Consider the following 24,020-nt stretch of genomic DNA (forward strand, 5'->3'; position numbering starts at 1 on the left):
ACATCGAAATATAAAATATGATCAAAAATGTAAAAGAGAAGGAAAATAAAAACAGTATGCCAAATTGTATAAAATAATATATACATCCCATAATAATTATTCATAATACAAATCAAAAATATTGTGAAAGGCTAGGGCAGGGCTGGGCAAACTACGCCACCTGGGCCACATCAGGCTTTTTCAAAGAAATAGAACGATAATCCATCCATTCATTATCTGCACCGTTTATACTCAGTAGGGTCGTGGAGTATAATGATAATAGAATTGTAAATAAAGTACTACCAATAAAGATACGTTTTTGGGTGCGAACTGTGTCCCCATTGTCTCTTTGTGTGTCTACAACCCAAATTCTACTGCAAAAGGAATATAAAATGCTACAAAATTACTACAAAACAAAGTATTGCATTTAGTGCTTAAAACAGGGACCAAATACATTACTTTGCTTTCATTCTAAAAATAAAAAGATACCGTGGAAATACGAAAAAAAACCTACTATAGTAATACTAAAATATGATTGAATGAAACATTTTTTTTCGAACATAACATAACAAAGGAAAAACAAAACAACAAATCAAAAAAGAAAATAAAACACAAAATAATATGAAAATACTACAACAGATGTATTACAACAGAAATACTGCAAAAATACAATTATAGTAATATTACAAAAGTACCAAAGATATACTACAAAAAATACTACTATGGAAATAGTACAGAAATACTAAAAAATACCTCTATTTTTAAATACCTCCAAAACTTCTACAGAAATACTACAAATATACCACTACAGTAATACTATAATACAAAATACTAGACCGACTACATAAATATTACAACATAAATACTACAAAAATACTACTAAATAAATATTGAAATGAAATGAAATGATCTGTATCTATATAGCGCTTTGCATTGTGCATCACACTTCCCAATAGCGGCCGTGCAGCCATGTGAGGCGCTAACCTGCTTATTGGGGGTTTTAGGGGTTCAGTGTCTTACCCAAGGACACTTCGACATGTAACACGGAGAAGCCAGGATTCCGCAAAATACTACAAAAAGAGTAATACTAGAGTAATACTCTAAAATAATACAGGAATATCAAAAAACTGACTGCTAAAAAAATAGAAAAATACTAAGAAAAAATACAACTGTAAAACTGCAAAATTGAAATATGAATAAATTAAGTGCTTTAAAGATGGACCTAATATTTTACTTTGATTTAATCATAGGCATTTTAAAACCAATTTGATCATACTAATATATTAAAAAAAACAATATAAAGAAATATAACATGTCATAAATGAAAAAAATGGATAAACCCCTTGGTCAAATTATTTTAACCGAATGTGGCCCGCAACTCCAAATATTGCCCTCCCCTGCTTTAAGCTCTTCATCTAAATAATTACCTAAATGAATATCTTTTTCGGGACAGTAGCTTTTCAAATTTGTTTAACGTTTGATATATTGTCATATTATTTTATGTTTTTATTCATCATTCATCTCGTAATTCGTTCTCCCCATCCGACGAATTACAATGCGTATTGTGATTGGTGCAGCTCTTCAATTTGCTGACGTCATCCGAACGCGCCGGTCTCTGGTTTGTGTCCGGTAGCTGAGCTTTCCGATTTATTTACCATTTTATCTTCGCTGCATTTTGATGTCATGAGGTAGGAATTCGACAACTTCTCCTTTTTTACCTAAAATAACCGCTTTTCTCTGTGAATCAAGCCTCGCCTTTGCCAGAGTGTGTGTTAGCGTTTTAGTTATTGGCTAGCTTCTCTGCTTGATACCCTGTCAACGTATGTCCAGTGCGCAACCATGATGCGTCGAAGCGCAGCAATAACAAAGCGTTCATGTCAATGTCTTTGTGACTGTTTGTGGTGTGTTTGTTAAACGTTTCACGTTGGTTTGTTGTCTTTTAGCGTCGGAGGGGATCCTCAAGCTGGGATGATGCAGCTCTGTCAAAACAGTTGGGTGATCAGAGGAAAGCGAAAGTAGCAAAATCAAGTCAATTAGTGTATAGTAGAGATTGGTTTCAAAACTGGGCGTACATATTTTGTTGCGCTAGTCTACATATGTATCGTGTGTGCTTCATGCAAAGCGTTTTACTTTCAAAATACTTGTGGAAACTAATTTCAGGTGGCGTTTACTACCTTTCAATGGCATATACACAGCTGCAGCTCCCCTTAAGGCTGGTCATTACACTTAATGACTTCTTTCTACCTGTGCTGTAATCAACTTGAAAATTTGAATAAGAGTATTTCATGTTGACTTAAAATAGATTCTTTTAAACTCTGTTCTGGTAGCTGGGTCTGTAGTTTAAATAATTTAAAACTAAACACACAGTTAACTTTAGCATCTATACCGTTAAAATTTTCGAGATTAGTTATTTAATTATTTAAAAAAGCGTTGTAAATGAGCTTTACTCATTATGGATGCTGATTAATTAACGAGTTTGGTTGAGTGTGTGTCAAGTCATGGCACATTTATATGTATGGCACTTAATCACAAAAAGCCTCAAAGGACTGCGTAGGCCACTATCATATCATCCCCTGATCTGAAACCTGCATGCAGGCAAGGAAACATTCAAAAACCTCAGCATGAGGAAAATAAGAAACTTTGAGTAGAGGTCACACAAGAGGTAATCCCCCTTCCAGAATGACCAGGCTGCAATAGATGTTGCATTGGGTAGCAATACACAAAAGGGAGTCAACATTAACAGTAAACTTAAGTAATAAGTCAAATTGATCAAGGAGTCCGAGGTAGGGACGACGCAGCTTCCCATCTCAGCCAGCGGAACTTTGATTCCCCTGGCAAACCAATCACAATGGATGGAAAACGCTCTACGAAGCCTAATCGTAAATGCAGTCGAACATGCATTCTTGGAGTATAAGGTACATGCACCAGGACTACTGATTTGTTTCTCAGTACTTCCAGGACCGGTGCCGTCAAAAGAAACACTATGGAATGAAAACCAAATAAATTAGTGGTAATTACATAGAACAAATGTTAGGATTTACTTTGCAAACTTGTGCTACCACAACTGTGCAGTGAGTTTATAATGTTTTAGACAATATCTGCAAATTTATCTCAATCTGGCATTGATGGAGTCATGCTCGGCAGCACCAGAATTGACCGGCCCACCAGTTCGCTAAAATCGGCCACCAACCCATGACGGAGTACTGTGAGGACGGGGGGCTGCTGTATGAGCAATCTCCTCCCATGCACATCAAAGTGGAGTCTCCTGAGGGACACTCCGCAGGAGGGGCCTCCGACGACGGCTTTCCCAGGGATGAAGACGACTCTGAGGGCAGCTGTGACCAAAGCAGTGCACTGCGCGGGGGGTTGCCCTTCAACGTAGTAGTGGTGCACCCCAAACTCATGGCGCCCGGCGTGTCCTCAGACGACCTCTTGTCAATTGAACAAAGTAAGACCCCCTCTCCTCAACTTGAAGCAAATGCATTTATTTTTTAAATAATAGAGCCCTTTCCATGTTTATGAGCAAGTGTGTTGAAGCCAAGCTGCGCGCGTTTTGTTGAGGCAAAACAGCATATTTATGTCAGTTTATACCAGCTGATTGACTGAAGAGCATGGTGGATCATAGAAAGTATCATCTCAAATAAGCACTGAGTATGTGTAAGCAGCAATAAACTTTATCTTAGTGGTCAAGGTCAACAAAAACCTCGTTCTTTTGGTCGACGCTACACTTAGATTGGGCAAGCCCCAGTGTGGCGATATTTTGTGTGACTTTTTCTGTCCCTATTGGGTAAGTTGTGGGTCGCTCCCTTAACCACTAGGGTCGTAGGGGCACCATTTCCAATGGTGTGTCTTGGGCAAGTACACCCTGGTGGCACCCATCCATCTCCAGGCCAACATATGTTTCCACCCAGTCTCGAACCGGGTACCATTAGCGTGTCAGGCGAATGTGCTAACCACTGACGAGTTAAATACCTTTTCATGACAGAAAGGTGAAAGTATGAAATTGGTGGCTTAGATGACCAGTTCATATTATCAGTAGCTTAGTTTACACTTAAGTTAAACTTTAAGAGCATTGACTTGTCTTTACCTGCGCCCACCTTAATCACGAAGTTAGTATCAGTGGGATCAATAATGATAATGACAAACAATAATTATTATTATGAACACTTTATTGTATTATTATTAAATGCATATAAAATAGTCATTTATACTCTAGTAAATAACCTATTCAATATTGTTAAAATAACTATTATAAAATATTTTCTGGCAAACTTTCTAGCAAACTTAGTCTGTAGCAGGGGTCAGCAAACCTTTTGAGTTTTGTGCCGCATTGGTTTTGATGACATTGCACAAGGACTGATTGATTCATTTAATTATTTGTATATGCCGATAGAGTCTTGAATCTGATACATCGGCACTATTTGAGGAAAATAGGTAACATAAGCCAATCCTCTTTTTCTCGTTTGCATTTACCTGCTCAAGTTCTGTTTGATTGTCTATTTGTTTATAAAGGGGCCATTTCATCTTATTTGTTTTGAAACACACAAAATATACAAATTGTTATATTATACTTATTCATTAAAAAAACCCATTTAAGAGTAATAGCGAAGTAATGGCTCCTTTTTTAAGCACCAAGCTTCAGAATTATTTTATTGCATGCTTTGGTGACATCCAGTGGACATATTAAATACCGCTGGTCATTGTTTTACGAAAAGAGGCTCATTTTGTTCTCGCGGGCTGGATTGAATTTGTTGGCGGGCTGACATCATGTCTATTCTAAGCAGTAGTCGCCAATATTTAGAATTTCCCCGACACTAATCCTATTTACACTTACTAAGGCACTCGGCATTCAAGTAAATCTAAACCAGATCATTACAATAACTTACCAGATATGAAGAGAGAACCACAAACGCGGGCATTCCTAATGACCTTCAGACAGTTCTTTTAATGACTTGCAACCGACGGTGCTTTTGAAAAGAAAAAGTGGTGTTCCTTCAAATTGTAATTTGTGAACCGTAAACACAAAAGCTGGGATTTTTTTTTTTTTTTTTTACATCGCAACTTTAAAAACGCAACTCAACATACATTCTTTTCTTACTCCATTCAAATTTGCAATGTCCCGCTGTTTTAGGTCAACAATGTGCATGCATCCTGTGCTGGTCGGATGGTGACATAGGCTGGAAAGGGGTCCATAAGACTTTATTGTTCACAGTTTAGTAGAAACAGAATCTAACGCATCTCCTTTTTGGTTGTGCCACTATAGACAGAAATATGTCTGCCCTGGCCGCCAATGGCGCAGGTAAAAGAAAAAGTCGCTTCAGTGGGGCCGAACTAGAGGTGCTGGTCTCCGAGGTGACGCGTCGTGAGGGAGAACTGTTTGGCCCGGCGGGGCGGCTCCGGCGCCGCGAGAGGGAACGCATCTGGGCCGGAATTCTCGAGAGCGTCAACGCCGTGTCCAGAGTTCCGCGTACACTCCGAGAGGTGAAAAAACGTTGGGATGACCTCAAAAGACGCAATGGGGGACGATTGGCGGACGCCCGCCACCGAAGCTGGTCTTTGCCCTCCGGCAGGGCGTCAGTACTCGGACAGTCCTCCCAGTCCAGCCCCAGGCTTCAACATGGAAAGCAAAGGCAAAGCTCCAGATCAAAGCCCACTTTCACGTGCTTCCCTGAGTCAGACACAGGTATTGTACGGCTTACTTCATACGACTAGGTGTTTTAACGGGTAATGCAATAATCCTTCCTTTTTCACCGGGGTTGCGTTCCAAAACGTACTAGCGATAGTCAAAACCCACAAGATAGAAACCTTTATTAATTCATTTCATCCTTCATATTCATGTCTTAAATACTCTATTATCAGGGTTGGGAAGTAAAGGAATACATCTAACGGCGTTACATGATTAGGATACAAAATAAAATGTAATTCTATTCTGTTACAGTTACAGAAAAAAATATGTAATAGGGATTGCAGGTACATTTAGTCAATATAAGGAATTCTTTGCAGGATTACAATTTTATTTAAAACTATATATTCATGTACATAATCCGCAGAACGACGCATTGCGTCAAAATTCCAATCACTGTCACTTGAGAAACAGATGAGGCGCAAGTGCCATAGTAATGTCCAAATCTGTTGCGCAAATTGTACAGAGGGCTAACTCATACACTGTGTTGCCCGTATTGTATTTCTCCTATATAGCATTCTATTCTAGCGAGCCTGCAGTTTCGTAATGACAGCGCAGTTGCTCACACAGTAATGCTTTTAAATATGATTTTCTCTTTGTATTTTTAAGTTAATCTGTGTTCCTAAATTACTAAAAGATCACAAAATGTTTTACTTAGCCTAGTAAATCTGAATATTGTCAAAAGGTTTAGCATCCCCACTTCAAGTAAAATTGGAACTTGGACACAAGACCCAAAATTATTTTGGGAAAATTTAGAAATTTAACCCTTGGTGACTTTAAAACTAGATTGGGTTCTCAATGTAAACTAAAACGTAGCATATCTTGTGTGCCATGTGAAAGAGAAAGTGTTAGTTTTACTTAGCGGTTAAAATTAGAGCACTTTTTTGTAGGACTACAAGCAAAACCCGACCTTGTAATTGTATTTATTTTGTCTTTTATTAACGTATTTGGTATTTGAGTAATCCGAAAGTAATCAAAAGTAACAATACTGCAATATGATATTATTCAGATTATGTTACTGATTACATTTTTCAACAGGTAACTAGTAAATGTATACAAATACATTTGGAAAGTAACCCTCCTGATCCTGTCTATAATACATTGAAACCAAAGAACAAACAGTTTTAAGTTCCTGGAATAATAACATTTTAATAATAAAATCCATATTTCGTATACTCTTCGCTGTATCTGCGTTTTGCCATGCCCAACATGTGTAAACAAACTTGACCAGCATTTTTGTGTGTTGTGAATTGCCGAGTGTCAACTGTCATTTTGCAGACCATTAACGCAATCATCTACTAAGGCAGGTGTAGACAAACTATGGCCTGCAGGCCGTATAAGGCCCGCCAACGGTTTAAGTCTGGCCCACGAGAGGATGCTGAGAAAAGCGTAAGAAAAATATGAGCCGCATCTCGTCAAACAATGACATGCAGTTTTAAATAGGCCCACTGCATGTCAAGTGCACGTACCAGTCAAAACCACCCATTGTAGCTCTATAATGTTTTTTATTCATCAACCGGAGAACATTTGAAAAAAAACACCATTCCAATGCAATTCAATATAAAATAGAAACCTACACACAGTGCATACAACACAGAGTATAAACATTTAGTTTTAAGTCTAGATAGGAAATGGAGCACACCCTCAAGTGACCCCATGAAAAAATACTTAACCCGGATAAAGAGACAGACTTCTTGGGGAGGCGCGAAAGGATTTCTTCTTTCAAAGGGGGTCGTGACAGAAAACAATTGAGAAGCACTGGTTTAAGGCATCACGATTTCACTCGCCTGGATTTCTTAGCCTGGGTTCCTTTTGTATACCCATATAAAAACTATATTTTTCACTGCGCTCATGGCCAACATTCATACAGCTGGCTATATTTTTCTGTGAATGTTTTAAAAGGAAAAAAAAATATCAAGTTATTAAATTTATTGCAAAGGATGAAAAAAAAGAAAGATATTCCTTAGCCATGACTCTTAAAGTTTTTATTTGTAAATTAATATATTAATTTGTATATTTTGTGTGTTTCAAAACTAATTGAAAGAAATGGTCTCTTTATAGACAAAGAAACACAACTTGTGCAGGTAATGCAAACAAGAAAATATGGATTGGCCGATGTTAACTTTTTTCCTCCTGTATTGCTTGGGTATTGGATTTAAGACTATCGGCATATACATCATTAACTATTTTTTTCCCTCTTGGCTGGCCCCTGTGCAAATGTTTTCAAACCGATGCAGCCTGCGAGTCAAAAAGTTTGCCTACCCTTGTGCTAAGGAGAGTACAGATGCATTGAATGGATGCACGTGATATTAAAGAATAAAAATGTCAAAGTTCTTACCGCGTCGGAGATACAGTATAGTATGTTTACACACGGACTAGGAAGAAGAAGCGGATTTTCTTCTTCGGGGTGGATGCTGGTGGAAGCATGACAGGAATGTCCTGTACTCGGAAAAAGGTGCACACAATCCAAAATGTAACTTACAGCAATGTCGGGATATTTTTCGACACCTCAGAAAAAATGTTCCTACCTACGTAAGTCGAATGGTCATAAGTAGGGGAGCATCTGTAATTGACATTCATTTTTTTAAGCTTTATTTTGCGAAGGCAAAGACCATTAAACCAATGAAGACCAGACCGCACCCCACTGAGAAACACTGCTTTACCTAATTACTTTTCAATTTGTACTTCAATGTGAATGTTTGTTTTTTAAAATCACAACCACTGCTCCAGGATAAGAAGCACAAAGTGTGCTTATTTTCATTCTTTAGGGTTACAGATCCCCATACTTTGCTTCCCTTCAGGTTTTGGAGGAGAGGGCTCCGAGAAGGACGCGTTGGAAAAGGACGACGAAAACCCAGAGCAGGAGAGAGACGTTGGAGTCCCTGGTTGCGAAGATGAAGACAACAGCATGGAAGACAAACTAGGACTCGGACTAGGTCTAGGCATCAGTGCCCCTCCCGCCTCGGAACGATGGCTGCCTCCCTCTCCGTTGTATAGCGCCCCCTTTCTCAACGGAAGCCCGGACCCCGGCAGTCCCCAGCCGTCCCTCGGAGCGCAACAGGGTCTCTTGGAAGCGCCACCACGCGGATCCTGGCTTGAGGACGAGCTCCGAGGACTGGGAGAAGCTGCCATCCAGCTGGGAAACCGCGTGGATAAAAGTTTGCGTGAGTTTGCCGACTGTTTCAGGCAGGACATGAAAACGCTGGTGGCATCGCAGGAGGCACTGGCGCTCAGTCTGCAGCAAAATAACGCCCTGCTGCAGAGGCTTTTGGGGGTTCTGGAGGCGCAACAACAACAGCAACGCATGCAACAAACGCAATACTCGCAGCAACAACACGTCGATCAGCATTCGCAGATAGAAATAGCACAGCATGCCGTCCAGGAGCTACACAAAACGCATCACCTGCAGCTCAGTCCTTCCGACGAAACCGTGATTTCTTCGCCGCACTCACCACTCCCTCAAGCTACTTTTCCTGTGCGCGCACCCGCCAGTGTTAATGGTTGCACGCAGAAACTACGGCGAGGAAAAGCGTCGGAACACCGGCGCAGGAGACGACGCTGAACTCAGGAAAGGACCTGGTGATTAGGGGAGCCTAAACCTCGGTTCACACTGCAAGAAAATCGAATTATTATACACAAATGCGACCTCTATCTGATTTGTTAAAGTCCGTCTGAATGGCACGTATTTGATTTTTAACATTAGACCCTGGCCACTTTCATACGTGGTCCTGAATTCGATACATATCTAATTTTTTTGGGATGTGACCGCTATGTGAGTGGTTGAGACGCATTCAAGCAACTTGTAGATCATCAATAGGCCAAAGACGTCACTATTCTGTGTTCTACGAGGCGGGAGGAAGCAAAGAAATCAACAACCATGGCGGAAGAAAACACGGAGAGCATTTAATGGACGGAAAGCGAGGTTTTGGGTTTAATTAATATTAGGGGGGACAACTCTGTCCTGGACAGATGTTGTTGCCACTGCCCTACAAAATGCTATAAAATCCTGGCTCTCTGTTTTCTTAAAGTACGGTAATAATGTTGTACATGTGCTGCCTCTGGTAGCACAATATTTTTATTATTGCTAGATACGCTCCGCCTTTAACATCCATGAGTACTTCTGCAAACACTGAGCGCATTGCGAGTGACGTCACGTGTCCTCTTCTGCACATGCGGGGAACTTTAGCCTTTCACACAGGACATCACATGAAAGTATTATTTATTTGCAAAACATCGGATTTCACCTAAAAATCAGAATTGCAGTGTGGACCTAGCCTAAGAGTGCCAAAATAAAATGAATGAAAACAACTTTTGAGAGAAAAAAAATCAAAATACAAGGCAATTTTGTAATATGGCTATCCATATTTGGAATAGGGTGTTTATATTATAAAATATGTACTTACAATTCTTTATCTTTTCCATCCATGCATTATCTGCACCACATATCCTCAGTAGGGTCGCGGGGGCACTGGAGCCCATCCCCGCTATCTTCGGGCAGTGGAGAGGGGACACCCTGAACTGGTTGCCAGCCCATCGCAGGGCACCCAGAGACAGACTACTCACTCGCTCATTCACACCTAGGGACAATTTGGGCCGTCCATGTTTTTGAAATGTGGGAGGAAACCGGAGTGCCTGGAGGAAAAACGCTAACTCAAGGAGCATGCAAACTCCGCATGGGGAGACCAGGAGCTGTAATTGAACCCTAAGCCGACAAGCCCCCTCTTTAAAACCCATCAATCACTCCGAAATCCAAAATTTTGAGTTTAACGGTAAGGTAATTCTGGATCAGGATATTTTGAAAGAAAATAGGGTTCATGGATCGCTTAACCACATGGGTTGTAGGGGCACCACTTCCTGTGGTGTGGCTTGGGCAAGTACAACCTGGCGATCCCTGTATGTTTGGGTAGGGGTTTGCTCCCCAAAATTAAATGGATAGTACTGGTTAGGGTCGTTACCATTAGCAGGAGAATCCTCCTGATCTGACTCAGATGCAACACCTTCATAATTGGTCGCCATTGTATTTTGGTGTAAAGCTCCATTTCGCTCATCCGTAAAAAAAGAGCTTACTTGGTTAAAAAAACATTTTTCATATTCAATGATGTTAATTGAAAGACAAAATTCAAAGTATTGGAAATTTAAAAAAAAAATCTTGAACTATAACATTTTTGATGACTACAATTTAGAGCACCTATTTCCAACTTATGGCCCGTGAGCCAAAAGTGGCCCACAAGACAATGCTGAGAAAAGCACAAAAGAAAATTGAATAGCAGTTTTAAAAATGTCCACTGGATATCGCCGAAGCCAGGCGCCACTCGCAAAGCACCCACTATAGCTGTATTTGGTTACTATCATTAATCAACTAGAGAACATTGAGGTAACTATCAATGTGATTTTACTTAAAATACAAGTCACGGACGTGCCGTTTAAAATACAAAAAATACCAAACTAAAATAAAAGCACCTGGGTGTCTTTCTAGAAGTTTAAGAGCTCCTTCCTATAATGTATATGAAATCTAACAGCCAATTTCCCATATTCACATAAACATTTTCATGAAAATAAAAAGTTGACGGGCCGCACGGCAGCACAGTGGTTCGCGCATGTGCGACACAGTTCTGAGGTCATGAAATCAAACCTTCCTGTGTGGAGTTTGCATGTTTTCCCAGTGCTTGTGTGGGTTTCCTCTGGGCACTCAGGTTTCCTCCCGCGTTCCAAAAACATGCATGTCAGGTTAATTGGCAGAGAAGAGAATGAAAAAGCAGGAAAATTTGAGAAAAAAAGCCCAAAACAAATAAAAGGAAATAGAGAACAAAAAAGTAACAGCTGGGAAAAAATAAGATTTTTTTGGGGGGGGGGGTGTAATAGAACAAAAAATACAAAAAATACAAAAATGAAAAAGTAGTGAAGAGCTGGGAAAAAAGAAACAAAAGGAGAGGAGAGAAAAAGAGAATGAAAAAGCAGGAAAATTTGAGAAAAAAAAAAGCCAGAAACAAATAAAAGGAAACAGAACAAAAAAGCAAGAAAAAAGTAACAGCTGGGAAAAAATAAACACAATAAGATTTTTTTTTAAAAGGAATGAAAAAAGGGAAAAAGAATAAGAAGTTTGTTTTGCATCGAAATCATTTGCAATTATATGAAGTCAATCTTGTTGCCAACATTGAACTTCCACTTAAAAAATGTAATTAAATACAGTTCTGTAACGTGAAAGCCGACTAAATAAGCCCCCCAAAATGCTAGTATTATGCGACAAAAGATACCAGGAAAAAAAAGAAATGGAAATCTTGTGAAAGAATTGTAAAAACAAATGACGTTTGTAGGCCGTACAACCTTTGCAATAGTACATTAGTCAATTCATTCAAAAATGAAAAATAATTTTGCATTGCCGGAAACTCAGCAAAATGTAACTCGATGTCAAGTTTTGGACATGTTTGATAATTAGTTGCCACACTTGGGATTGCTGTTGCTCACTGTTGTTTCAAGCGTTGCTCACCAACTTTGTGTGAACGCTCAGACCCGTGGAAATTTAGAGGGAACATTGGTCAACACATATTTTATAGCAACTCCCTATTTTAAAAATGAAACACCGTATTACATAGTTGCCTGTTATTTAGCAAATGTTTTTACTTCCAGAAGTAGTTTTCATTTATTGCATTTTGCCACTCTTCCATAGGTGGTATCTGAAAGCACACATTATACTTGATCATGGAGGAGATGAAAAGGAATCTTATTTGTATTTCCGTCGCTGTAGTATTTGGGGTTATGCTTCAGAAATACCCATTGCACCTAAAAGTTGTTAGAACAAACTAATAGATTTGAGCTTATAGTGGCCTTAAATTCGTTTGTACATAATATTATGTGAGGAAAAAACACCTGAAAATGAGAGCTGAGGACCAACTACTCCTTTAGACATTGCAAGGTGTTAATGTTTATGCTTTTAATTAGAGCTTGTAATGTATAAAGCATATTGTCATGTTATTATATAGCATTTGAGAGTAAAATGTTTGTAATTAGGGCTGAACGATTCTGAAAAATATATTCCCCTTTCAATATAATGTGTAATTCAAAATGCAGTTTCCAAGTCCTTGTCCCTTGCTGTTGTTTTCCCCCAAACGAGCAATAAACAGTCCCAAAATTCACAATTTTGCACATTTTGTTCGGACATTTGTTGACTTTATTGTTTGGGTATGATAAAAGAAGGCAAATGAGATATCACGAATCCAGAAGTTTATTTTATCAGCGTTAACTCACTTTCACTTCTTTGATTATTTGTCTCCTCTCTATCTCTCCTCTCTCTCCTTCCTTTCCCTCCTTATTTCTTTTTCTTTTTTCAGTCTCTTTCTCTTCCTCTTTCCTTTCTGTCTCCCTATATTGTGCTATCTTTATCTCAGTTTCTCCCTTTCTCTTAAACCTACTCGTCTGCCCCCGTAAAATACTTCTTGTTTTATTTTGAAACATCGACCCGGATATGTAATTTCCGCGTGCCTCGGATGAAATTTGCGCGTCTGCCTCTGGAGCATGCCAGGGGTGCTGAAGGGAGGGGGCATGCTAATATGGCCGCCATATACCCATCGGAGCCTCCGCGACGAAATAACTCTCTGGCGGAAGAAGTCCAAACATCAGGGAGCGAGACCGACACGGCGGAAGAAGTAGGCCCTTCCGACTACACGGGGGACAATACGCCCATTCAACCCCGGGGGTGTCACAGTAGCAAGAACGAGGGCGCCAACAACGCCGCTTCCTCGCCCAGCCATTCCGAGGTTATTGAGTCTGAAGACGGCCAAATATGTAACTCATGGGAGCCAAAAATGGCCGAGTCACTGGGAGATGAACGGCGACCCTTTGATTGCCCCGAGACCGAAGAGGAGGACTCCCACTCGGAAGAAAATAGTTAAGTGGGGGCCAGGTCGTTGTTTGACTGACATACTGGTTGTTATTGCCTGTTTCCTACTCCTAAAAGTGTTTTTGCCTCTTGTTCAATGTTCTGTGCGACCCAATCGCGCTAGCTGTTAGACCATAGGTCTCCAGCATGGTGCCCGCGGGCACCAATTAGCCCCTCAACGTATCAACGAACTAAGCAGCTGCTCAGTGCCCCGCAACCACTATGGGGCCCCCCCAAGAGTGGATAGCTTTGTAGGTGCCGACATTGTCCCCATTGTCAATTTGTGTCCACTCAAAAATACCTCAACAGAAATACAACAAAAATACTACACAATAACTACAAAAGTCACTATGAAAAACATTGCTTAAAAACAGGGACTTCATATATTGTTTTTCTTTCATTCTGAAAATTTAAAAAAGTATAAAATTACTACAAAATACTACTACAGTAATACTAATATTGCAAAATATTACTACAGAATTATTTACTCAAAAAAAGACTAAAAAAAGACAACTACAGCGATTTTACAAAAATACTAAAATATGACAAAATCTACAGAAATATGACTAAAATACTGCTTTGGAAATACATCACTTATAAACCTACTGAAATACCAAAAAATATATAAATACATAATAATAGCATATAAAATACTACTAGAGAAATATGACTACAAAAATATTACTACAAAAGGTTTACAACAGAAATACTGTAAATTACACTTATAGCATACTACAAAAATAAAACTACACTATCACTGTTTTGCAAAAATACTACAGATACACAAAAAAATCATCTTTCTATGGAAATACTACAAAATACAGCAAAGATAATACAAAAACACTAAATAAAAGGAATACTACAGTAATACTCCAAAATTCTATATTCATCAAACTACTGTAATAATACAAAAATACTATGAAAATACGACAGATATACAACAAAAATTTACCTTCGAAGTACAACAAAAGTACTGCAGAAATTCTAAAAAAAAATACTACTCCGGAAATACTACATAAAATTAGTTTAGGAAAAACTACAAAAATAGTACGAAAATAAAACTACAGTAACACTACAAAAACGACAGAACTTCAATAAAAATCCAACTTCAGAAATACTAAAACAAAAAAAAACGAAGAGAAAATCCTACAGTAACACTTCAAAGCTAAACAACAAATGAAGTGCTTAAAACAGGCACCTAACATACTATTTTGCTCTAATTGTGTTTGTTCCAAAACTAATTTGATGAAACTAATCTATTTCAAAAGAACTATAACCTGTTACATGCGGCCCACGACTCCAAATAGTTGCCCAATCCTGGAGTAGAACATGGAATGCGTTCTAGTAGGTATGAACAATATCAAGCAATAGGGGTCCCCAAATCTAATTTTTGCTTAGGGCCCCATGCAGGCAAGGGCCGGTCCTGCCTCAAGAACACCTGAGGGGTCCACGCACAGTAAAGGTCGTGTTACTGAAATTTAAAAAAAGTAATTACAGGAATCGTACAGGTGCCTGAAATCCCTTGAAAATGATCGGATTTCAATGTCTCGTGGCAAGGTTGTAAAAGTGCTGGAATTCCGGTTTAAGTGCTTGTAAATGCTTGAAATTGTCGCCATGTTTTTCATCAGTGATTCGATAGACCACTAACATAAAGCAAATATAAATATAAACTAATATAAAGCAAAGGGAGACTCCAGCAAACACTAATAAAATGGGGCACAATGGTTAAACATTTGGCTTAGGATTTATCACATTTTCTGGATCTTTTTACTACAGGCAGCACTCGGTGACCTCAAACAACAGCGCTATGGATTGATTCACTTTGGATATCTTCTTTTAATGCTACTGGTGAAATTGGAAAATTTGCTTTGAAAGTCCTTAAAAAGTGCTTGAATTTGGTGAAGGTGTAAGAATCCTTTAATTACTCCCCAGATTACTGACACCCAAAAGTAGCGTGTTTCTCTAAAAGTAACTACCTAGTTACTAATTAACACATGGATAGTTTTCACGTGATGTCATGTGCATCCCCGAATGTAAACAGTCGGCCATATCGGTTTGGCCCACGAGACGCCAGCCCATGTTGTCATGTCTACACTAGTGCTGCACGTTTAACCCAATGAAACTTATTTAAATCCTAACCTCTACACATACACACTTTCCTTCTGAACTTCAGGTTCTTGTTTGTACATCAGTGAACAATTGTTTAAGTTACCTAGCTTGTAAAATCTAACGCCAGCCAAACTAAAGCTCTGATTACCATATTTCAAATGCCAATCACAATAATAATGATTTAAATTTACACTTACGTCTAGCTGCCTTACTAAAACTGCTTGATAATAGCCACATTATATAATAAATATAAGAAAACCTGTAACCAAACCTTTGGAAGCGGTAAACCCTTCATATTTCTTGGCTTGTGCATGAGAGCTTGTAAACTAACACAGCGGAGACACTCCATATCCATTTTGTCGTCAAACCACTTCGATATTTCCTTCTACATGTTTGTTTAATGCCCAATATATATATATTTTCTCCAGGTATGGTGTATTGCAAAAATAATTTTACAAATTAAAAGAACAAAATTCAGCACACTTTTACTCTAAATTCAGTGCTCCCGTTTGCCCCATTGATTTCGTATTTCTTGTGTAAGCCATGCCCCCTCCCCCACGCGCTGCCCACCATTCGTTACTGAAGACACAACCAAATATGCGAATGTAAACAAACCCCTGATATCAGGATTTCATTTTATAGCTTTAGATAAGGCTATGATGCGACTATGTATGGTAAAATGAATTAGTAGGGAGAAATTATGTGTTATTGTTCTCTTTTGGAGACGGTGCCACCATAACTGTATTCCGTACGAACACATAAACGCGGCCACCCTTTTAAAATGTTGTTATCAGCGCTGCGTTTCTGGCGCATTGAGAGTCGTATGATACTTCGAGAGCAAAAAATGATCCATTAAAGAAGATTTTTTTTTTTTTTTAAAGTAGCAGAGTAACACACAGTGATGTAAGGACAGTACAGTCATGGAATTTTGTTAATGTGTTACAGTACTTGTTACAAAGAAAAGTAGTCGCGTTCCAAAAACTCGTACCTTTGTCACACGTTACTCCCAACACTACCCGCAGGCAGGTTCTGAAGATAGCTTTCTATTGTTGGGTCATTGTGACATACCGTCATCTTATATTTTCCCCATATTTGTTGTGTTTTTGATCATTTCATATTCTGTTTGCCATCACGTAACAATTTTTACAGGATTTTTTTTTTTTTATTGAACAGTGTCCTCTTGTCGGTTTTGGCTGTAATCCGAATAATCTTGGTCACTGGTGGGAGACAACAATGTCTTTGTAGATTTTTAATGAAGAAAGTTTGTGAAATCCTGCACTGCTTTGTATGATAAGCAACACTAAATTTAAGTGCGGAAGAACTAAGATGCCGAAACCATTATTTGTGTTGTTATTTGGTAAATAATAGAATATTGTTTACACAAATTGTTTTCGTTGTATATAGTCTGTCTTCTTGTCATTAATTAGGTGCACTTGTTAATAATGGGAGCAATCAGTTGGGCTGGACTGGTATGTTGTGATTTTTAACTGGCACATTGTTTAGTGGTTGAGTAAACCTATTTCAACTCCTAGTAATTAGAACTTGGTCATTTAGAAATGCATATTAACTGGTTGCCCTTTGTGCCAATCAGTAACAAAAAGTGACCACTGTGTTCGACACATTTTTTAAATTTGGGGTTTTAACGATTAAATCATAGAAAAGCTGTTCTCTGAATGTACTCATTAATAAGTGGCACTTATTTTCCAGTTCCACAGATGGCACAGAAAGAACTGTCAAACATGACTATCTGCAGTTCGAAGGGTGGACTAAGCCCGACAAAAGAACCAAGATCGGACGATGCAGTGGCAGGAATGGACCCGACTGAGTCTGCGGATGAAAAAAGTGAGAAAACTAAAGACATTGATTCCGCATCCAAGCCGAAAAAGGGTCGCATGGTCTGCAAGGAATGTGGACAAACCTTCGCACGCCGTGAGATGTTCTATCTTCACCGGCACAGCCACGCACTAAAGGACGAAGTGGCCCCTCTCACCTGTAAAGAATGCGGGCTTTCCTTTAAGGACCGCCACAGTCTCATTAAACACAGACATGTGCATAGGGAGCCAGAGGAAGATCCAACGTATGTGGAAAAAGAACAAAAGGATTTCCAGTGTGCGTCGTGTGACAAATATTTCCCCACGGTGCAACAACTGAGGGTCCACTATTGCAAGGATGCAGATTACAAGCCTTATCAGTGTTCACTGTGCCGCAAAGAGTTCCAGTTAAGGTGTTCTGTCGTCATGCACATGATGACCCATTCTCAGGAAAGCATCTGGACGTGCGAGGAGTGTGGTCGGAGGTTTCGGGAATACAAGAGATTTCGCCACCACCAACGATGTCATCCGATCCTCAAACCCTACGAATGCCCCGAGTGCGGCATGGCTTTCCGGTACAATTCTGTCATGGAACACCACAGGCGCAAGCATTCTGACCAACAACGCTCACACCAGTGCACTATTTGTGGCAAGGCCTTCAAGTACAGTAGTCTCCTCCAACAGCATCAGTACCTGCACTCTGGCGAGAAGCCATTTTCCTGTCCCGATTGCGGTAAAAAATTTGCCTTTGCTCAAAACATGAGGGCCCACTGCCGCCTACACAGACTTCAATCCAATGCCCTTCCCTCCGAAGAGCAAACCGCAGTGGAGCCAAGGATTGAGACTGTACACCAGACTGAAAAACCCAAACGCACTTTCACCTGTCCGCTTTGTCCCGAAACGTGTAGCTCGCCTGCCCTCCTGAGAAGTCACATGCATTTCCACGAGCTGGAGTATGAGTTGCAGGACAGAGGAGTCCAGTCGCCCCCAAAGATGAATAAAGTCTGGGACAAAGGCCACAAATGTCCATGTTGCCCATGTACCTACCACAACGAGGTCAGTTTAAGATTTCATGTATTCAAAACCCATGAGAATGAGGTGAAAGACTTGAATAAAGCGCCAGTATCCCCGCCAAAGGAGTTAACCAGTGAAAATCTGCTAACCAGTGAAAATCCACAAGTGAAATTTCAAAATGACGATATCGGAATTAAGCCTCACAAGTGTCCTGAGTGTGGCAAAATGTTTCGCCACCGCTCGGTGTTAGAGTTGCACATGCGCATACATACCAAGGAAAAGCCGTACAATTGCAACGTGTGCGGCAAAGGGTTTCGTTTCAGCAGCTACTTGCAGCAACACGTTGTCATCCACTCGGGCAAAAAGCCCTACAAATGTCCCGACTGCGGGAAGGATTTTGCCTTCCTGCAGAACATGAAGACCCACCAGAAGCTTCATCTGGAAAAGCCCTTCCGTTGCACCAGCTGCCGCAAAGGCTACAGCGACGAGAGGCAGCTACAGCGGCACATGCTCTCGCATAAAGGCGAGAAACCCCACAAGTGCAACATCTGCGATAAAAGCTTTGGCTTGGCGTACCTACTCCGAGACCACCTGAACACGCACACGGGAGAGCGACCGCATTGCTGCAGCGAGTGTGGCAAAACGTTCTCGTGGGTGAGTAGCTTGCTGGTGCATCAGAAGATTCACTCTCGGAAGAGTTTTAGCCCGTCTGTCGGAAGGATGAGAGGAAGAGGGAGCAGGGGAAGGAGAGGCGGAAGGTTAGGCTGGAATTTGTCTCGATCATTGGGGGCAGAAGAGAACGTTCCACGTTCTTCTATGCTTTCGCCTCAAGAGGAGATGCAGGTGTCAAAAGTGTTTGCTTTTGAAGTACCACCCCAACCTTTTCACTGGCAGGTGAATGACGACGGACCACCCTCATCGCAACAGCCAGACGGGCGACCCTCTGTTCCCGCCGGTCCTTCTGGAATCGATGGAACAGAGAGACAAGCCCAACTCACGGGCACCACGTCATTCAGTTCTATGCGCCACTCCTCACAGGGAATGTCCTCCGGGGATGGCACGGCATTATGGAGCGTCCAACCCCCTGTGGTCACTTCCGGTAACAAGGCCGGTCAGGAGCTCCATTCATCAAGAATGCTAGGAACACAACACAAGACCGATCCTCAAGCAATACCTTTGACTGTTAGCCAACCTGAGCTGTCACAGAATTCAAGGACTGTCACTCCAGGCGTCTCAGGCACGTCGTCCTCAGCTCATATCGATCGAAGTGTCCCTATTCCAGTATCCACTGTTTCCCAAGTGATAGGTAGCACCATGTGGGGTATTCAAGCCCCCCTTGGGGCCTCCAATAAAAAAAACCTCGCTCAGAAAGTTATGACCAGTCAAAACTTCCAGATTCAGCCGAACCAGGTGGCTGCCTCTTGGGCTAATGTACAGAATCAGACTGCAACACAAAACCTCTCCATCCCCATCAATCCCTTCGGCCAAACCATAGGCACAACAGTCTGGGGTTTTCAAAATAACCCCATAGGTCATCAGCTACTCCTCACCAGACATCTCAAGCCGGGCGGTGTTCAGGAGCTGCAGCACCAACCTATGGCAACTGCCAATCAGATCATCTTAAATCAGCCGCCGTCTTTTTTTACCCCAACGCTCACCACGCTCCCGGCTCTGGCTTTGCCCGGTACGCACACGCACTCTCTTCAAACATTGTCAGTCGGCCCACTGTCGAGACCCCAAATCCCCAATATTTTCTTCACACCGCAGGCTGTCCTGACTGAAAGGCCCCCCTTGCCTCAAATTCAAGCCCTACCTCAGCTCGCCCCGCAGACCAATGCTCACAAACTGGGAGCCCGTTTGCCTTTTACACAAGAACGTCTTTTGCAGTGCATGATATGCGGATGCTCCTTTCCACGGGAAATGGATCTTCAATTGCATTACTTGCAACATGCGCGAGGGGAAGTTTGACCTTTCTTTTTTTTTTTAACAGTAGCAACAAAACTTGAATTCCCCCCGAGGGTCACTTGTGCATTTAGAGAAGCTGTCTTCAACTGGTATTAAAGCGTAAAACGACAAAACTTAGGCTGCTCACTTTTTAAACTGTTCTATTCCGCTCTGAATAAGATAGCTAAAACTGTTTTTATTTGTGTTAAGAAGCATTAAATGTTTCATTTTTGAAAATACTTCTGTGTTGGGTGGACGACTTCCAAAGGACGTGGACCAATTTACTATTTCATTTACTGCCAATGTTTGTATTTAAAGGAGAAATCAGCTTGTGATTTTTTTATTATGTGTCCCTATTTTCATAAAATTTTCATTTTAATTGTGCTTGTGGAACTGTTATTACTCCGATATTTTGGGGGGTGGGGCTTTATGGTAGCCATATTGCTACCTGCTGCCAACGAAAAAAATATTTTCGGCATAGACATCAACCGATCAAGGCACAGCTTGCAAAAAGCAATAATGAGTTCCGCTTAAATCATAATCCAAAAAACAACCTTTACCCATTTTAGTAAGGGTTTTGTACAACAGTGGTTCTTAACTGGTCTGACTCGAGGACCCACCATTCCGCCCTAATGACAAGATGCACCCTACTCAAGACAAAAATTCCACTTCTCAAATGTATCGAATGAAACTATTTTGCAGTTTGAAAGAGAAACAGTAAAATACACTCACCTTTTTTCCCAAAAACGTAATGACCTGCAAAACCAAAATGACTTCAAGTACCATATATATACTACATCAGATATAAGCGACATCCTAAAACTGCTTGAAGATAGCCACATAGTAAAAGGTTTCTAACCAAAATGTTTGAAAATCGTGTACTTAAACAACAATAGTTACTTAATTGTGTCTATAATAAAGAGCAACATAGCCGAAAAAGCTCGGAACATAACATTTTAAAACCACTTCCTGTACCTTCAACTGTGTTTCAATGGCAGAAACTCGTACAATATGTTTGTATTTTGCAATCATTTCCTGCTTAGACTCGCTGTCAGTTTTCTATCCCTAAATTTCTTGGGAAACCCATTACAGGAAATGAAACAAAGTCTTAATAAAAAAATAATTGTGATGTGCAATTGACTAAACAGGAAGATGTGGTGGAGCAGGGATTATCTGCACCTACTGTATTATCGACCCTCCATCTTTCTTCTTTTTAGCATTATTTTGGACAAACGCCTGAGACCCAACAAAAAATGTGTCCGCAACCCACTTTCCGGTCCCGACCCACGAGTTGAGAAACACTGCAATAGAAAATGTAAAGGAATGGTTTAGATTGGCTGTATCTGTATGTTCTTATCTGAAACGATTTAAAGGCTTAGTCTGTACAGTTTAAATTGTGCATTATATGAGTACAATCTGCATCTCTGCCATGCCGGTACTGTATTATAGGTCTAGTTTGTGAGTTAAGTTGACAGAAAAAGGACATTACACCATGTTGAGTACACAGAAATGTCCCACATGCAATGAAATACTGTTTATGCAACTCTTACAGTGCAATGGGTATTTAAAATAAAGTCTGCACACCCCTGATCGAATGCTAGATGTATGTGATGTAATACAGTAGTTGGATAAATAAATGAAAAGATTTTATTCGATGTTTGGTAATTCCATTGCCAGTTTTTTATTTATTTGTAAGATAAAACTTGACAAACTACACCTATTCAGCATTTTTACATTTCTGTTGAATCAGATTTTCTTTTTAAACTTGATGACTAGATTTACTTTCATACAATTGTTGCGAATTGTGTTTTCTACCCCTGACTGCAATTTACATGGTAGTATATATCTGCTGACCTCCATTAAATATGATATCCTTTTTAATGTGATTGATTAATCAACACCCCCCCCCTGTTTTAAGCGAGTGTAGCCTGTATTTGTGGTAATATTTTCCTCCACTGTTTCCTTCCTAACATTTTTTAGTATAATTTATCAGTTATATAAAGCTCCATGAGACAATAGTTTTTTTTTTTAATGTTGCTAAGGCATCTGCATTGCTTATGATTCGTACTGCGCGTAGTTTGTACTATGCGTAGTTCGCACTGTGCAGTTCGTACCGCTTATAGTTCGTACCGCTCTTGGTGGGCTTAAAGTGACAGAAAAATCCTTTTCCTGCTATTAAAAAGGCTTGCACAATTTAATAAAAACAACAGTATATTTCCTCTTTGGCTGTTGGTGGAATCGCTTTGAAGCATCACCGAAAGCCTTCGAGTTGACGTTACCTTACACTTTCAAGAATACAATTTTGAATCAACTGGTATTCTGATTGGTGAAGCCAACAGTTTTGTTGTCACTTGTTAGGTCTTACAAGGTCCTGCATATCTGTAGACCTGGAAGCAGCGCAGCTAAAGGGAAAATAAATTAAAGGGAGCTGACACAATTTGGACTCATTGATGGACAAAATATAATTAACATCACATGATTCAGATATTTATGGGGCCAGAAGAGAAGGTCGTGCAGGCCCTCACGGCCCACCACTGCAACAATGTATGAATTTCATCCATCCATTATCTGCACCGCTTATCCTCAGGAGGGGTGCTGGAGCCCATCCCAGCTATCTTCGGGCAGTGGGCAGGGGACTGCCTGAACTGGTTCCCAGCCAGTCGCAGGGCACACAGGGACAGACAATTCGCTCGCTCATTCACACCTAGGGACAATTTGGACCGGCCAATTAACCTAACATGCATGTTTTTGGAATATGGGAGGAAACCGGAATGCCTGGAGGAAACCCACGCAAGCACGGGGAGAACATGCAAACTCCACAAAGGAGGTTCGATCTCATGACCTCAGAACTGCTGCACACGCACTAACCACGGCGCCGCCTTGCTGCACAATGTATGAATTGATTTTGGTAATTGATTCGAACTTATAGTCTTCCTTGAAATGTTGGTTCTTTATTGTAAGTCATTTGTACCACCAAATACCCAAATGATTCAAATAAAGTATTTCATTAACATTGTGTTGACATCAAGCAATTCTGAAAAAATGGTAAAATCTATTGAATTCATGTTGATTCAAACATAAATGAAAGGAGGTCAAACTATTTTGGAAGGATATTGTGCTTGGAATATATGACTCAGAAACATACATTAAAGCCAAAAGAAAAATTTATTGAAAGTGTTATTATCATTGTAGTTAAACTCTAATTCCACAAGTGCAAATGTATGGGCTGAAAAAGCTCCTTTGTTGCCTTTCAATGTGATATATGTATATAACGATTTGTAAATGTGATAATATTTTATGTAACTTATCTGTTTCCTCTGTGGCATGATTGTTAATTTTGTTTTCTTGTCATTTGGATTGTTTATAGAGTTTGGTTACAATGTTAACACAACATTGCAATGGAATTTTTCCATGGAAGTGTATATGTGTTATGTTTGTGGCTTTTTATTTGGGCACAGCACAAAACAACACCAATCATTAATTATTAAAGAAAGGACATAATAAAAACAGATTAACAATACAATCATAGAATACTCAAAGGCTGAAGACAAGGCTTTTAAATGCCTACTACTCCATTTTTTTCCTTGCAAGGGAGATATATTCA

The 24,020-nt window shown here is 40.1% G+C and overlaps 2 protein-coding genes across 3 annotated transcripts; both read left to right on the top strand.

The window, feature by feature from the left end:
* Nucleotides 1–1,578: 1,578 nt before the first annotated feature.
* LOC148371961 (uncharacterized) lies at nucleotides 1,579–12,798 on the top strand. Of its 2 annotated transcripts, none has more exons than XM_088326595.1 (5): nucleotides 1,579–1,667; nucleotides 1,923–2,894; nucleotides 3,124–3,427; nucleotides 5,243–5,662; nucleotides 8,464–12,798. In XM_088326595.1, the coding sequence occupies exons 3-5, from the start codon at nucleotides 3,172–3,174 to the stop codon at nucleotides 9,222–9,224; spliced, it is 1,437 nt and encodes a 478-aa protein (XP_088182721.1). In that variant the 5' UTR covers nucleotides 1,579–1,667; nucleotides 1,923–2,894; nucleotides 3,124–3,171; the 3' UTR covers nucleotides 9,225–12,798. The 2 variants fall into 2 exon arrangements, with proteins under 2 accessions (XP_088182721.1, XP_088182720.1); XM_088326594.1 differs by having other exon boundaries at nucleotides 1,580–1,667; nucleotides 1,923–1,969.
* Nucleotides 12,799–13,164: 366 nt separating this feature from the next.
* Nucleotides 13,165–22,066, top strand: LOC148371962 (uncharacterized). Its single transcript, XM_088326596.1, has 2 exons — nucleotides 13,165–13,546; nucleotides 17,355–22,066. Exons 1-2 carry the CDS (start codon nucleotides 13,210–13,212, stop codon nucleotides 20,438–20,440), a joined length of 3,423 nt encoding a protein of 1,140 aa, XP_088182722.1. The 5' UTR covers nucleotides 13,165–13,209; the 3' UTR covers nucleotides 20,441–22,066.
* Nucleotides 22,067–24,020: the final 1,954 nt, after the last annotated feature.

This window comes from Urocampus carinirostris, chromosome 2, assembly GCF_059441175.1.
Source record: "Urocampus carinirostris isolate Australia breed hairy pipefish chromosome 2, RoL_Ucar_1.0, whole genome shotgun sequence".
NCBI lineage: Eukaryota > Metazoa > Chordata > Actinopteri > Syngnathiformes > Syngnathidae > Urocampus > Urocampus carinirostris.

What these genes read in the sequence shown, in the direction of transcription:
- LOC148371962 (XM_088326596.1), top strand. Translation starts at nt 13,210, where the DNA reads ATGGCCGCCATATACCCATCGGAGCCTCCGCGACGAAATAACTCTCTG. An exon ending in CTCCCACTCGGAAGAAAATA is followed by an intron (nt 13,547 to 17,354) that starts GTTAAGTGGGGG and finishes CTTATTTTCCAG; the next exon opens with TTCCACAGATGGCACAGAAA.
- LOC148371961 (XM_088326595.1), top strand. Translation starts at nt 3,172, where the DNA reads ATGACGGAGTACTGTGAGGACGGGGGGCTGCTGTATGAGCAATCTCCT. An exon ending in CCTCTTGTCAATTGAACAAA is followed by an intron (nt 3,428 to 5,242) that starts GTAAGACCCCCT and finishes GTGCCACTATAG; the next exon opens with ACAGAAATATGTCTGCCCTG. An exon ending in CTTCCCTGAGTCAGACACAG is followed by an intron (nt 5,663 to 8,463) that starts GTATTGTACGGC and finishes GCTTCCCTTCAG; the next exon opens with GTTTTGGAGGAGAGGGCTCC.